At 34.2% G+C, this 16,354-nt stretch overlaps 1 protein-coding gene across 1 annotated transcript in view; it reads right to left on the bottom strand.

Moving 5' to 3' along the window:
* The window catches only part of PCCA (propionyl-CoA carboxylase subunit alpha), a 459,620-nt gene that overhangs the window by 242,581 nt on the left and 200,685 nt on the right, over nucleotides 1-16,354 (bottom strand). Inside the window, exon 12 of the mRNA XM_051984074.1 lies at nucleotides 13,476-13,626. Coding sequence (XP_051840034.1) covers nucleotides 13,476-13,626 — 151 coding nt within the window. The remainder of the gene's footprint in view (nucleotides 1-13,475; nucleotides 13,627-16,354) is intronic.

Here is a 16,354-nt window from a genome sequence, read left to right as displayed (position 1 = left end):
TGTTCAGCAATGAAGAGAATCAACTACATCCAGAGAAAGAACTTTGGGAAATGAGTGTGGACCACAACATAGCATTTCTACTCTATCTGTTATTGTTTGTTTGCATTTTTGTTTTCTTTCTCAGATTTTTTTTTTAACCTTTCTAGATCTGATTTTTCTTGAGCAGCAAGATTAACTGTATAAATGTAAACATATGTTATATTTAACATGTACTGGACTACTTGCCATCTAGGGAAGAGGGTGGGGGGAAAGGAGAAAAGTTGGAACAGAAGGTTTTGCAAGGGTCAATGTTGAAAAATTACCCATGAATATGTTTTTGTAAATAAAAAGGAACTATAAACAGAAATCCACATCTTAGTACAGGGATTATACTAAAGACACAAATAAAAAGAAAATACGCTGTTCCACCTTAAAATAAATAAATTGATCTTTGATATTGGCTCTTATATGTTAAATTTTCTATTAAGTTCCAATTTGGTTGAAAGAAAAGTCCTGAAAATCTGCAAGTTCATTGAACATCCATTTTTTTCATTCAATATGATAGTTAATTTTGCTGGATATGCAGGTGAAAGGGGAAAAAGTTCTTTTGATTGCCTGCTTATATGATTCCAGTATTTGCAGTTTTTTATTATGGGCTTCTGATAAATCCTATACATTTCTAATTGTAACTCCCAACTGTATTTGAATTTGTTTTTTACTTGTTTCTTGCAGAATTTTCTCTTTGGTCTGGGGTTTTCAAATTTTGCTAATAATATTCCACAAAAGATCTCTTTGAAGTGGTGATAGGTGGATTTTTTTCCTATTTCTATTTTTCCTTCCTGTTCTATCACTCCAGGTCAATTTTGTTGGATTATTTCTTACATAATTATGTCAGGAGTTTTTTTGGTCATAGCTTTCAGGTAGTCCAATTATCCCAATCTTTTTTTTTGAGCTGCCCAATTGCTGATGTCAACTTTAAACATATGGTAGACAGTTCCATGTTTAAAAAAAAAAAAATATTTGTCCATGCTAAATTCTTTTAATGTAATCTCTGATCTTAAAGAAGGGAAAGGGACCTATATGTGCAAAAATGTTTTTGGCAGCCTTTTTTGTAGTGGCCAGAAACTGGAAATTGAATGGATGCCCATCAATTGGAGCATGGCTGAATAAATTGTGGTATATGAATATTATGGAATATTATTGTTCTGTAAAAAATGACCAGCAGGATGAATACAGAGAGGCTTGGAGAGACTTACATGAACTAATGCTAAACAAAATGAGAAGAACCAGAAAATTATTATACACGGCAACAACAAGATGATCAATTCTGATGGAAGTGTCTCTCTTCAACAATGAGATGATACAAAGCAGTTCCAATTGTTCAGCAATGAAGAGAATCAACTACATCCAGAGAAAGAACTTTGGGAAATGAGTGTGGACCACAACATAGCATTTCTACTCTATCTGTTATTGTTTGTTTGCATTTTTGTTTTCTTTCTCAGATTTTTTTTTTAACCTTTCTAGATCTGATTTTTCTTGAGCAGCAAGATTAACTGTATAAATGTAAACATATGTTATATTTAACATGTACTGGACTACTTGCCATCTAGGGAAGAGGGTGGGGGGAAAGGAGAAAAGTTGGAACAGAAGGTTTTGCAAGGGTCAATGTTGAAAAATTACCCATGAATATGTTTTTGTAAATAAAAAGGAACTATAAACAGAAATCCACATCTTAGTACAGGGATTATACTAAAGACACAAATAAAAAGAAAATACGCTGTTCCACCTTAAAATAAATAAATTGATCTTTGATATTGGCTCTTATATGTTAAATTTTCTATTAAGTTCCAATTTGGTTGAAAGAAAAGTCCTGAAAATCTGCAAGTTCATTGAACATCCATTTTTTTCATTCAATATGATAGTTAATTTTGCTGGATATGCAGGTGAAAGGGGAAAAAGTTCTTTTGATTGCCTGCTTATATGATTCCAGTATTTGCAGTTTTTTATTATGGGCTTCTGATAAATCCTATACATTTCTAATTGTAACTCCCAACTGTATTTGAATTTGTTTTTTACTTGTTTCTTGCAGAATTTTCTCTTTGGTCTGGGGTTTTCAAATTTTGCTAATAATATTCCACAAAAGATCTCTTTGAAGTGGTGATAGGTGGATTTTTTTCCTATTTCTATTTTTCCTTCCTGTTCTATCACTCCAGGTCAATTTTGTTGGATTATTTCTTACATAATTATGTCAGGAGTTTTTTTGGTCATAGCTTTCAGGTAGTCCAATTATCCTTATGTTTTCTTTTCTTAATCTGTTCTCCAGATCTGTTGTTTTTCTTATGCTTCACATTCTGTTCTAATTTTTCATTCTTTATATTGTTTTGTTATTTCTTGGTCTCTTATAGCTTCACGGGCTTCCCTTGTCCAATTCTAATTTTTAAAGCGTTATTTTCATCTTTAACATTCTATATCTCCTTTTCTAGTGTAGAGGGCTGAAACTATTGAGTTAATGCACTGAGATCAGGACTGCCGAGCACTTGAGGCTAACTACTGATTAGACAATACTCTATGGGCATATTCTTGGAAAATGGCCCATCCCACTATCCTGTGCTGGCTCAATGATTGGTGTATACAGAGGATTGTAGGAGGGACTAAGGGATGGAGTAAGACTAGCCAGGGTCACTCTTGGAGGTAGACTAGGGAGAAGGCGGTTGCGGAGATTCAGCTTCCACCCTTTCAATCCTGTGTCTAAAGACCAAGAATAAAGACTAAGGACTTTTGCTTATCCTGATTTCGGTTGATTCTGAGGTGTCCTGGGTACTAACGCGGTTGTCACATTCTAGTTGGTTAACTTTTTTTTTTTCATAATCTTAGTTTTTGTGCAATTTTTTTTTAAATATATTTTTTAGGTTTTCTTCAATGTCTCTCATTTAATTTTTAAATTCTTTGAGTTCTTATATAAATTCTCTCTGAGAAGGGAGTCATTGAACATTACTCTTTGGTGTAAAAAGAGCTTTGTTTACATAAGTGTCCTACTCTAAAGATGAACCCCAATTTTCCCTATACCCATAATACATTGGGTTCTTTATTCTTTTGCCAATTGGTTTTTCTTCAAAATGAGAAGTATTAGTATAAGCACTTCTAATACTGAAGTGAGGGAATGGTGCTTTATTTCAGTTCTCTCCTCTAACCTGGAACTGCAAACCAAAAATTCCACTCCTTCTCCAAGTGCTGGCCCCACTGCTTCTGTACACACTAAGTGAGCTAATTCCTTCTCCCCAAGGGCTATGTCTCTGCAGCACAGCTGGGCTGGTGTTCTTAATCAGCTGAAGTCCTCTCAGTCTTCCTGGACTCAGACACCAAATTTTGAAATAATCCAGGAAGTAAAAGTTTCTGTGGTTCCTGCTGAGGCTCCTGTCAAACCCAACTAGCCTCAGGGCTCCCCACTTGGTATTTCTGTGAACCTAGTCTGGAGGTGTTTGCACTTCACACTTTTATTTGCAGTCTGGGATCTTTCTTTGAGTCTTTTGGGTTATCCCAGGAGAATCTCTATTCTGCCTCAAGTTTTCTTGATTTTTCACCAATCTATGTTTGCTCTGAGGTGCAAATTTGTTCTGTTTGTGGGGAAAATCTGAAGAGCATGAAATGTACGAACTTACTGCACCATCTTCCCAGAATCCTCTTTCCCATACTATTCTTCTTTTTTGGGAGGGAAGGGGACACTGAGATTTGAACTCAAATTCTCCTGACTTCAGGACTGAACACAATTATTTTCAAATGTGAACTTCATTAAATTTTTGTCTAATATATACAGCCACTCTGGAGAGCAATTTGGAACTATGCTCAAAAAGTTATCAAACTGTGCATACCCTTTGATCCAGCAGTGTTACTACTGGGCTTATATCCCAAAGAGATACTGAAGATGGGAAAGAGACCTGTATGTGCCAAAATGTTTGTGGCAGCCCTGTTTGTAGTGGCTAGAAACTGGAAAATGAATGGATGCCCATCAACTGGAGAATGGTTGAGTAAATTGTGGTATGTGAATGTTATGGAATATTATTGTTCTGTAAGAAATGATCAGCAGGATGAATACAGAGAGGACTGGCGAGACTTACATGAACTGATGCTAAGTAAATGAGTAGAACCAGGAGATCATTATATACCTCAACAACGATACTGTTTGAGGATGTATTCTGATGGAAGTGGATCTCTTCGACAAAGAGATTTAACACAGTTTCAAATGATCAATGATGGACAGAAGCAGCTACACCCAAAGAAAGGACACTGGGAAATGAATATAAACTGCTCGCATATTTGCTTTTCTTCCTGGATTATTTCTACCTTCTGAATCCAATTCTCCCTGTGCAACAAGAGAACTGTTTGGTTCTGCACACATATATTGTATCTAGGATATACTGTAACCTATTTAACATGTATAGGACTGCTTGCCATCTGGGGGAGGGGGTGGAGGGAGGGAGGGGAAAAATCGGAACAGAAGAGTGTGCAAGGGATAATGTTGTAAAAAATTACCCTGGCATGGGTTCTGTCAATAAAAAGTTATTTAATTTTAAAAAATAAAATAAAATAAGTAAAAAACAAACAAACAAAAAAACCAAATCATTAAAAAAAAATTTATCTAATAAAAACTGAAAGGTGAAGACAGAAGAAGCCATTCTATGAATATAAATGCAAGAAAATAGTCATCAGTTAAATTGTTTAAGAAATGATATAACACTATGAATGATAGAAATTATGTTGGTCTCTTTTTACAAGGATAAAAGATCAGGCTACATGTGATAGAATAGAAGCCATTCCCACCAACTCAATGAAAAAAAATCATAAATGAATAGAAGATTCTCCTCTTCCCACATAAAAAGATGAAACAGTAGAGTTGGGATTACAGTAGTATGATCCTCTCCTCTCTTCTCTCTTGAATCTAAAAGTAAAAAATTTGTGGAGATCAGGCAGCACATGGCAGTATAAGAACAAAGCGTCCTTCTCTGTTCCTCTCTAGGAATAGGGAACAAATGTTTATCAGTATCCAATTCAGTTCTTAGTAAGCTGTAGCAAAAACTAGCAGCCAATTAATGTTGGTTGATTGATTAAACATAAAAATTCGGAAGCTAGAAAAACTACCATTTTAATAGAGAAAGCTTGCAAAGGGAAAAAACAAGGGAAATTACAACTCTCCTAGATCAAACTGAAATAGTAATTAGGGACAATATGGCACTAGGAAGATAGAAAATTTGGTGAATGTGTCTTAAGTATTATAATTTAAGGCTAGTAAAAGAATTAGGAAAAGTGACTATTAGAGAAACTCCAGAATCATTTAATGTTTATCTGGAAGAAATCACTGAACTCTCTAACAAATCATGGTCAATGGTTATATTCTTCCTTCTATTCAAAAAGTCCTTCTATTGAATAATACTATCATTTTCCACAAAAACAATAACTGATTTATGTTCTGCTAACTGATAAATATTTGTTGACATTTTGGGTTGAAAGAAAGAAAAAAACACCAGAGAAATATAATTATAAAAGAAGAGAATGATAAAGAATTATTGTCCCTTCCTAAAAATCTTACTGCTTACTGCAATGCCTTCTTACATGGTAATTAAGAAAAAGAAATTTTAAAAAGCAGTCAGAAAGGGGAAAAAAAAAACCCAAAGAAATGAAGTGAATACAATAGGAAACAGAATATGTATAGCAATGAGAAATTGTTTTTCAAAATGTCTGAAAAGAGCAAAGATCCCAAAGGAATGGAAAAGACCACAGGACTTAACAGTTGAAAAAAGTAGCAAAACATCAAAAAGCAGCAAACATCAAAAACTAAAAAACTACTTCCTTATTTAATAATACACACACATACACATGTTCTTTACATGTATCATGATCTAGATCGAAAAATTCTCTGATATATATAGCATGGAGGCAGAGCAATTAGGTGACAGAGTAGATAGAGTGCTGGACCTGACATCAGGAAGAATCACTTTTCTCAGTCCAAATCTGACCTCGGACACTAACTGTGTGACCCTAGGCAAGTCACTTAATACTGGTGGTTCAGTTCCTCTTCTGTAAAAAGAAATGACAAACCTATATAGTATCTTTGCCAAGCAAACCCCAAATGGAGCCCAAAGAGTCAGACTTAACAACAATAGCATTCAAATGTAACCAGAGATAAAAATCTCAGCTGCTACCTTGCTGACTCCAATTTCAATATGTCAAAGACTGAATCTACCTTCTTCTCCTAAACAAATGCCTTCCTCACAACTTCTCTAGAGGTATTAATGATTTTTCTCGTTATCTGATGCTCAAATTCAGATTTAATTTGATCTCTTCCTTTTCTTTGACTTTCATCTAATTCCCAGACTACTTAATTATCTCTAGCTTGGTTGATTTAATTCCAGTGTTCAATCACTTTTCTACACAACTGCAAAATAATCTAATAAAGGTATGAGTTTAACAATATCACTAAACAATCCAGTTTAATGATCAACTATCAACTGATCTATCAACACTGAATAGTTGAGATTTACCATTCTTCTACCTTCAAGGCATCAAAAAAGTGTTTTGGATTATTTATCATCAGAGTAAAGCTTAATTTCATCTGCCTTCTTATTGAGCCAAGGATCTTACATCTCTCTCAGCTTTGTTTGCACTTTACTTTTGATGGAGTTAAATGATACCTTCATTGAGAAAGATGAATTATCTTGCTAGTAAATCCTATGTAGTTCTTGTTTCTTAGTTAGAAGCGTCTGAATTTCCCCAACATTTCTTTTAAACCAATCTTGAGGTTTAGAAATGCTCTTGTCCAGATGAGTAACTAAAATTCTGCATAAAGTAGCTCTGAAAATTGCCCACTTCTTTTCTGCTCCATTGCAGTGAACCAAGTGTTGGCTCAGCTTTTCCTCTAAGATAGTAACAAAAAATTATATACATGTGAAACTGGATAGTGCCATACATGAAAGTGAATTGTTTCCATTTCAATTGTCTTAGGAAGATTCTGAAAATCATCCAGCAAAATAAAGTAACAGACACTAAGGTCTTTTTCAAGTTAAATTGGCAAACATAAAAACTCTATTACACAGAATGAAACCCTGATGGACTGGCCATATTGTTCCATATTGTTCAAATGTCTAAAGTAAATGTCATTTTTATAGAGAACTCACGTAAAGCAAGCACTCCCATGATGGTTAGAGGAAGCAACACAAGGACATTCTCAAGGTCACTCTGAAGAACTTTGGAACTGATTGTGACAAGTGTGATACACTAACAATGGATCTCCCAGTATAGTGTGCCCTCATCAAAGAAAATGTTATGTACTATGAGCAAAGCAGAATTGCAGTAACTCAAAAGAAATGTAACATGCAAAAATTTAGTGAGAGAGCTGCACTGAAAAATGTTCATATGGACTATTTGTGGTAGAGTTTCTAAGCTTATATTGGTTTGATCAGCTACTGTCTGACTCCAACAGAGTGATATCACTTTGGTACTCTTTGAAAAAGAACAATCAATCATACAAATACTCATAGCACATAGCATTGTTTCCCTGAGATTCAAGCTCTGTCAATCCCTGGCCTCAGTTTTTACCTCTAGGTCTTCCTGGGGAGATCTGGTTTATGTGAAAGTGGCTTCTGTTTTTATCTCTATAACTTCCTACCCTTGTCATGCTCTTTTCACCCACACCTGTCATTGTCCAAATTCAGGACTCCACCCCCAACACAAGCAATCTCACGCCTTTCTCACATATTTAAGAACCTTAATTAAATTAAGGTTTAATCTCGAACCTTTTGTTTATGGCTCTTTCAATCTTATGGTATTACCTAAGACCAAACTCCTCCAGATAACAAAGCATCTTTGGCAACCATTTCCAGTACCAATTCTCTTTCACTCACACTCACAACTTACTACTCACAATGAAAGAAGATGGAAAGCATTTATTAATTGACTACTCTGTACAAACTAAAGTTAAGCACTTAAAAATATAACCCCATTTGATTTTCATATTAATCCTACAAATTCGATAATAATCTTTATTTTACATTTGAAAAAACTAAGTCAGATAAAAGTTACATGACTTGTCCATAATCATGCACTTAGTAAGAGGGTAAAGAAAGATTTGCATCTTTGTGATTCCTAATATAGTGGAATATGCACAATACCATTTAGCTATCTAGAAAAACAGGAATATTTACAAGAACAAATTCAGAATAAATAAACAAGTGTTCGACAAACTCTCAGATCCTGGCAACTGGGAATTATTGACTATCTGATAGAACTGTTACAGAAAAAGGAAAACAGTCCAAAACAAGCAAGATGTCCATCAATATGTCATGCCACAAACCAAGATAAGCTCAAAATCGGTATATAATTTATACTGCATCATAAGCAAATCAGAGGAGTATGGGGAAAAATTTATGGATAAGAGAAGAGTTCATGGCCAAACAGAAAGAAAAGTTAGCAGGAGGTAAAGTGGAAAACTTTCATTACATAAAATTTTTAAAGTTTTGCACAAACAAAACCAATATAGCCAAAATTAAAAGAGAATCAAGAAACTTGGGGAAAAATCTTTTATAGAAAGTTGCTCTGAAATAGATCTCATTTCTAAGACATGTAGAGAATTAAGTCAAATTTACAAAAATAACTATCTCATAATTGATAAATGGTCAAAAGATATTTTTTTAAAATTGCTAAGGATGAAATGATGGCTATAAATATTAATTAAATTAAATTAAATTAAGCTCAAAAATAGAAATCTTGATAATGAAAGAAGAAAATAAAAATACCGAAAGCAAAAACACAAAAAAAAATTTAGTAATAAAGAAAATGAGTTTTTTTCTTTATTTTAACTAACTGCCTTGCCAAAAAAAAAAGAAAAAGAAAAAGAAAAGAAAAGAAAAAGAAAGAAATTAAAAATAAATAAAATGGAGCAGCTAGGTGGCACAGTGAATAGAGTACCAGCCCTGAAATCAGGAGGCCCTGAGTTCAAATTTGACCTCAAACACTTAACATTTCAAGCTGTGTGACCCTGGGCAAGTTACCCCAATTGCCTCCACAAAAAAAAAAAGGCAAAAAATAAATGAATAAATGAACAAAAGATAAATGAGTTCCTAAAGAAAAAAAATCTCTGAACAATAGAGATTTACAAGTGAATTCTATCAAGCATGAAAGAAAAATTCCAATATTCAAAAAACTGTTAGAAAATTAAAAAAAAAAAAGATTCTACTAAATTCCTTCTATGATATAAATGTGATCATCATAACAAAATTAAAGAGAGTCAAAAGATAGAAACTCTAGACCAATATATCTAATGACTATCAATAAAAAAGCAAGATAACTTCAGCAATACAGTAATATATTATATGCTATATGAGTAAAACATATTTATACAAGAGATGAAAAAATGTTAGGAAAACTATAAATATAATTGAGCATATGATAACAAGGACAACAAAATTATATTAAGAAATGTAGAAAAATCTTTTGATGAGACATGATAACCATTCTTATTAAAAACAATGGAAAGAGTAAAAATAAAAATTTCCTTAAAATAATAAGTAGTATCTATCTAAAACAAAAACCAGAATTATTTGTAAAGGGGATAAACTAGAAGCATTTCCACTAAGATCAGGGATAAAGAATGTTCACTATCACTATTCAAATGTGAGACAAACTTTAGCTGTCAATATGACAAGAAAAAGAAATTGAGGTAACACGCACATGCAATTCTAATTCTAGAGAATCAACAATAACAACAACAAAATAAAAAACCAACAATGCTGAAATTATTAAAGACTTCAGCAGATGGAAATGTGAAAACTTCAAATTTGCAACAATTCCCTCTATAACCACTTCAAGAATGATGAAAAATAACATCGTGAAGCAAATAAAATAAACTCAAAATAAAAACAAAAAAGCAGGAAAAATAAGGTAAGGGGAATGAATACCAGTAAGGGCGAGAAGACGAGAAACAGGGATAAGGAGGAAATGTAAAAAAGAGAACAGAAAGTAAAAAAAGGATGACCTTTTTATACTTGCTCTGGGTGGGAAAAAGGCATATAAGAAAAAAGATTCCTCCCTCAACCTTTTAAGTTATATCTCTTCATCTATCTAGCACTGCAATATGTAATAGGACTTGATCCAGGTCACAGAGAATACTCAAATCCTGAGGAAGAAATGGTTTAGAATTCCTGCTCTAGACCCAAATTCTCATCATGATCTGTAATAGAAGGCAAAATATGAAAACCACTAATAGTTGTAGCTCAGGTACCTGAAGTAGGATTGCAAGCCAGAATAAGGCACATGATATCCATACTACATTCAGTACCAAGATCTTTCCCTTAGTGCCACAAGGCAGGACTTCTGGAAAGAATACAACCAAGAAACTATAAGCTATCAAGAAGACCAAGACTTATGAACTCTGCATGGATGCTTAGAAAACTTTACTCAAATCTTGAATACCAGTATGATAACAATCAGCCTTTCCATGTATAGACTTTTTTTTTTTAATAGCTTTTTATTTACAAGTTATATGCATGGGTAATTTTACAGCATTGGCAATTGCCAAACCTTTTGTTCCAATTTTTCCCCTCCTTTCCCCCCACTCCCTCCCCATAATGGCAGGATGACCAATACATGTTAAATATGTTAAAGTATAAATTAAATACAAAATAAGTATCATGTATAGGCTTAATCCTCAGGGTGAAAAATACAATTTGTTCCCCGAAATATACATTTACTCACACACACAGAGAGAGGAAGGATGGAAGGACAGACAGATGGAAGGAAGGATGGGGAAGGAAGGACGGATGAACAGAAGAAAAGGAGGAAGGAAGGAAGGGAAGGAAAGGAGAAAGGGAGGGAGGAGGAAAATAGAAAGAAGAAGGGAGGGAAGGAGGAGGGAGAGAGGGAAGAGGGAGGGAAAGTGTAGAGGGTGGGAACTATTGCAGAGGGCTGGAATTCTGAAAAGGTGTACTTGAATCTAAAATAGCAGAGTACTTAAGGCTAAGTACCTACTCAATGTGATATAATGGCTCTATAAACATATATATTTTGTGGTGAGGTAACAGGGAAGGGTTGGAGGGCTAAGGGAGAGAGTCAGATTCTCTCTGTCACAGAGCACTCAGCAGGGAAGACTTCAGCCTCCAGACTCCAGAATCCAGGATCCATCTTTAAAGAGCCACATGGCAGCTTACTGCCTCCTTCACTTCTCCTCTTAAAGACCAAGGACTATGACTGATCCTGACTCTGATTGGTCCTAAGGCCATCCAGAGAGCTAGCCCGGGCATTACAGGATGAAGGAAGGAAGGAAGATGAAGGGAAGGAGGGATAACAAAAAATAACAACAACAACAACAAAAATATCCACTGCCAGAATTTATGCTCCTATTGTAGGATAGTACTGATTCAAGCTATTTCCCTGATAGTTTGTACCTGATACTGGAACAAAATGACACTTGTTTAATGAGATGCTTCATGCAACTGTTAAGAAAGAAAGTTTACTCAGCCATAGCAGAGGAAGAATAAGAAGACTTCAATAGAGATAATTCAATGATTCAGCTAGTCATAGCTTCACCAAGGTCATTCTATTAGTCTACAATTAGAAGCCTTGTAGAAAGAGGAAGGAAATCCTTGTGTTATTTCATACTTGTTCCTAAATGACCAAAAAGCCACAGCAACAATATGAACCGATCCCTTCAATCTTTCAACTCAAAGAGAATTTCTATATCTCTTAAGGAAAAAAATTATTTTATGTGGGATAAGTACTTAAAAAAGATAGTACACACCAGATGATAGATCCCAGGAAATACTGCTCCCGATGGAGGTTTTTTCCCTCCAACGGGCACTTCCTTTGAAAAATCAACATCATCATCATCACAGTATAATGAGGCAACAGAGTTATACTTTGTTGTATATTAAGTATAATGAAAATAACTTCAAGTTTTTTTATGTCTCAAAAGTTATTGATATAAACAACCATAGTCATACTGTTATATGACATAATATTATTGATATTCTACTATCATATATACATCTAAATATTTAGCCTTTTCTTTTTTTGGTCACTTCTACTGATAGCAATATGATAGCTCCCATTTTTTTGCTGTCATTTCAGGAGGCCGTCCACCCTATCTTATTCCTCTGCACCTGCTGATTCCACTTGCTGTGGAATAAAGAAAAATAAAGTCAATTAATTCAAGATTCTGAATGAGAAGGTCTAAAAAATAAAGTATATGGTTTTAAAGAAAAGACTCTATGACAATGATTCCATGTTCAAGGAACTTTTTCTGTTACTTTTTGATATAGGACTATCTCTAAGTATCACTGTATTATTATATTATAAAATATATAAGGAAATTATATTTAAAATTAATCAAATAAAAATAAAGCTGGTACAATCTGAAATATTTTATATAATTTCAGGGTTTATACATTGGTCACCAAATAGAAAAGCACAAATAAAAATCCTATTTTTTAAAATTACTATTAAAATATCAGAAAAGGGGCAGCTAGGTGGTGCAATGGACAGAGTACCAGCCCTGAAGTCAAAAGGACCTGAGTTCAAATTTGACCTCAGGCACTTAACACTACCTAGTTGTGTGATCCTGGATAAGTCACTTTAACCCCAATTGTCTCAGCAAAAAATAAAATATATATATATATATATATATATATATGCATATGCATATGCATACACACACACACACACACACACACACACACACACATTCTGGGAAAATGCTGAAACTAACAAAACTTCTGTTTTAAATTCTGGTGTATTTATCTGTTTGCTTATGAATGTGTGTATATATTTTAAACACATATGTGCTAAGAAAAATTTTGAAAATTGATTTTAAAAAATAGAATGTATGTATGTCTTCCTCAAATTAGTCATCTTAGAAAGCCACAATAACATTGGAAATGAAATAGAGCATTTGTGGCTGTCTTTAAAGACAGTTTTAAGGCTATTGGAAAAAAAGGGTGTATAACTTCATAACTGAATTGAACCTCCCGTCCAAAAAAATTAAAGTATTCCCAGCAGACTTTGTTCCATCAAACTTTACAAGATTTATCTGTTAGATACTTCGAAATGTCAAATTTAACCTGAAAAGCTTAACAGGTTCTAAAGACAATTCCAAAAGATGAATTCCAAAGAAAAATTTAAGCAATAAAAACACTTGGAATTACTTACACAGTTTAAAGATCTAGATCATCTAGATATTTAAATTCTGGCTTACTGGGTCCGTCAAATCATGAGTATATGTGCACACATTTATGTCTACATACACATTTAAAAAGTAAAGAGATTTTAATAGCTAAGGAACAAAACCATCAAAGCACAGGGACTAGATTCTTATTGTGAACTCACAGACGCAAGCAATTCAATTCTAGCAAAGTATCTAGTTAAGAATATATGCGTTTCTACTTCGAAGTTTTTTTTGTTTAAAACAGGTGTGGAGATGGATGCTGGGGAAACAGAACTGTTGCTTTTCTTACCTGAAGTCTAGTATTCATTTCTAAGAAGTAAAAATTCTTCCTTGAATCTACAAGAAATTCCACTGTTCCAGCAGAAGAATATTTAACTGCTCTAGCAAGAGCTACTGCTTGTTCGCCCATGGCTCTTCTTGTCTCAGAGTCCAAAAAAGTGCTATAAATAGACAAACAGTACTTTTATACACAGAGAAAATTTATACTTAGTCAAGTAATGTTTTTAATACAAATAAATGTTCAAAATAAATAATATATCAATTTGTTTAAAAAGCAAAGCCCTCAACATACCTAATAAAATATATAAAGAGTAGTTTTTTCCTGAAATAATAATGATTTAATTGTCCACTAGTTTGGCACAATTAGAAATTTTAACAAGTCAAATTGTTTAATAAATACATTCTTAATTATTTTACATTATAAGGATAGAAGTATTCATTTGGAGATAGAGGAGAGTACACATATAAGATACATCATATAACATCCATAAATTCCTAAAAGTTTTTAAGAAACAAGTGAATCACTAAAGCAACTCTCAATTGAAAAGATCATTAGAGACTTTAGTAAAGGTGGCCCACATTTTTAAAGTTTTTTTTTTCCCTAAAAAAGGAATAATAAGGCCACCATATCAATCACTCCTCCATTCTTTCTGAAGCCACACTGGCCCTTCTGTAGATTTCTGTTTCCAGTTGAAGCATCCGTCTATTAGGGAGCACTCTGTTAAGAATCTTAACAGCAATAACTAAGGGAAAGATCTACCTTCCTTCCTCCCCGCCATTTTCATAGAATGATCCATTTTCTTTTTCTTTATAGAGATGGGCAACGGAGGCATCCTTGAACCCTTGGGGGAAAACCTCCTTTTGCCATATAACATAGAAGATTAAGTCAAATTTTGAATGAGCATTTCTCTAAGCTTCACTTCTGAGGAATTTTATTTTGCCTTCTTATATATCTATGCACTATTCTGCTGATAAACTCTGTGGATTTCACATTTTTCATTTAGCAGCTTCTGAATTTCCCCACCATTTTTATCCAACCAATTTTGATATTTGTGAGTGTTCTGACCCAGATGAGTAAAATGCAGCACTGTATATCAAATCTCTAAAAGCATGCTCTCTCCCCCCCGCCCCTTTCTGCTCCACTATTGCCAAGAATATTTTGGCTCAGTTTTCCCTCCAAGTTAGCAATGAACTTGTTCACTCATGGAAGAGCAGTCTAGTCTGTTGATACTAAGCCTTCAGAGAGGCAAATATTTAGCTTGGAGAGAATGTCTATGATCAGTTCAATACTCTGCATCACACATTGCCTTTGTAAAAAGAAGAGACAGGTAAGATGAGAGAGACTAATCAGATAGTCTTATTAGATATCAATATTTGCTGCAAGGGTGCATCCACAAACTTTTATTGCACTTAAGTAAACTGAAGACAATTTTGGTCATGAGAAAGTAATAAGAAGGACAATGCTTCAGTAGTATTTAACCATTACTGTTGCTGTTTCAGACTCCCCTTCTCCCAAGGACTTATGGACAGCCATAGCTAAAAGACTATACCTATTCTAACTTTTAGGTAATCAGAACAGTAAACTTGTCCTTTTTCAGCAAATTGATGAGTCTCCGGTCTCAAGGACTTCATAAAATTTTCCTCTGATTTCATCATGGTTCAACATATGCACCAATGATTGTGGCATGGCAGCAAGGGGCAATAGCAATGTCATGAGCCTGTCACTCCTTTCTGGGAGGCACACAAGCTTGTTAACTAAATTAGTTTTGATTGTGAAACCTTTGCCAGCTTTATAGCACACCGTATCACTTCAGCAACCTCAGGAAAAACATACACAACTCCAACTTCATTTGCCAAGCTTGACTCATTCAAGACTATTTGGATGCAACGCCTCCTGAGTTTTCTTTCAATAAGAACTGTTCAACTATCAGGTTTACTAGATTTCATGTTGTTCATAAGATTATGCATATTCCATGTATCAATGGTAAGCAAAATCATATTCACAAAAGTTTTTATATACTTTTCTGTGTTTCAACTACAGAGTGGGATCCTGAGATGCTATTGTAAGTAGGCCAGAGGTAGAGTAGATAAAACAAACTTTTAAGGAACTTTCTAGCTCTTTCCTCATGCTAGGAGGTGACTAATGTAGTGGGGTCCTTTAAAAAGGCTGCTCAAATTTGGAACTATGCCCAAAGGGTTATCAAATGATGCAAACTCTTTGATCCAGCAGTGTCTCTACTGGGCCTGTATCCCTAAGAGAACATAAAGGAGGGAAAGGGGCCTACTTGTGCAAAAATATTTGTAGCAGCTCTTTTTGCTGGGTCAAGGAATTAGAAATTGAGTGGATGACCATCAGTTGGGGAATGGCTGAATAAGTTATAGTTCATATTATTGTTCTGTAAGAAATGACCAGGAGGATTATTTTAGAGAGACATGAACTGATGCTCAGTGAAATGAGCAGAACCAGGAGAACATTGTTCACAGCAACAAGATTATAAGATGATCAATTCTGATGGACTTGGTCTCTTCAACAATGAGGTGATTCAGGCCAATCCCAATGGTCTTGTGATGAAGAGAGCCTTCTGGACCCAGAGAAGGAATTGAAGGAACTGAGTGTGGATTGCAACATTGTATTTTCACCTTTTTTTGTTGCTGTTTGCTTGCTTTTTGTTTTCTTTCTAATTTTTTTATCTGATTTTTTTTTGTGTGTGTGCAATATGATAACTGTATAAATATATATAGAAGAATTGCACATACTTAAGATATATTGGGTTACTTGATGTCTAAGGTAGGAAGTAGGGGAAAGGAAGGGAGAAAACAATTTGTGTTTTTGGTTTTTTTAAATAACTATTTATTGACAGAACCCATGCCAGGGTAATTTTTTTACAA

Source organism: Antechinus flavipes, chromosome 3 (genome assembly GCF_016432865.1).
Source record: "Antechinus flavipes isolate AdamAnt ecotype Samford, QLD, Australia chromosome 3, AdamAnt_v2, whole genome shotgun sequence".
Classification (NCBI taxonomy): Eukaryota; Metazoa; Chordata; class Mammalia; order Dasyuromorphia; family Dasyuridae; genus Antechinus; species Antechinus flavipes.
The sequence above is the reverse complement of the archived record's forward strand: the minus strand, read 5'-3'. Positions and strand labels throughout refer to the sequence as shown.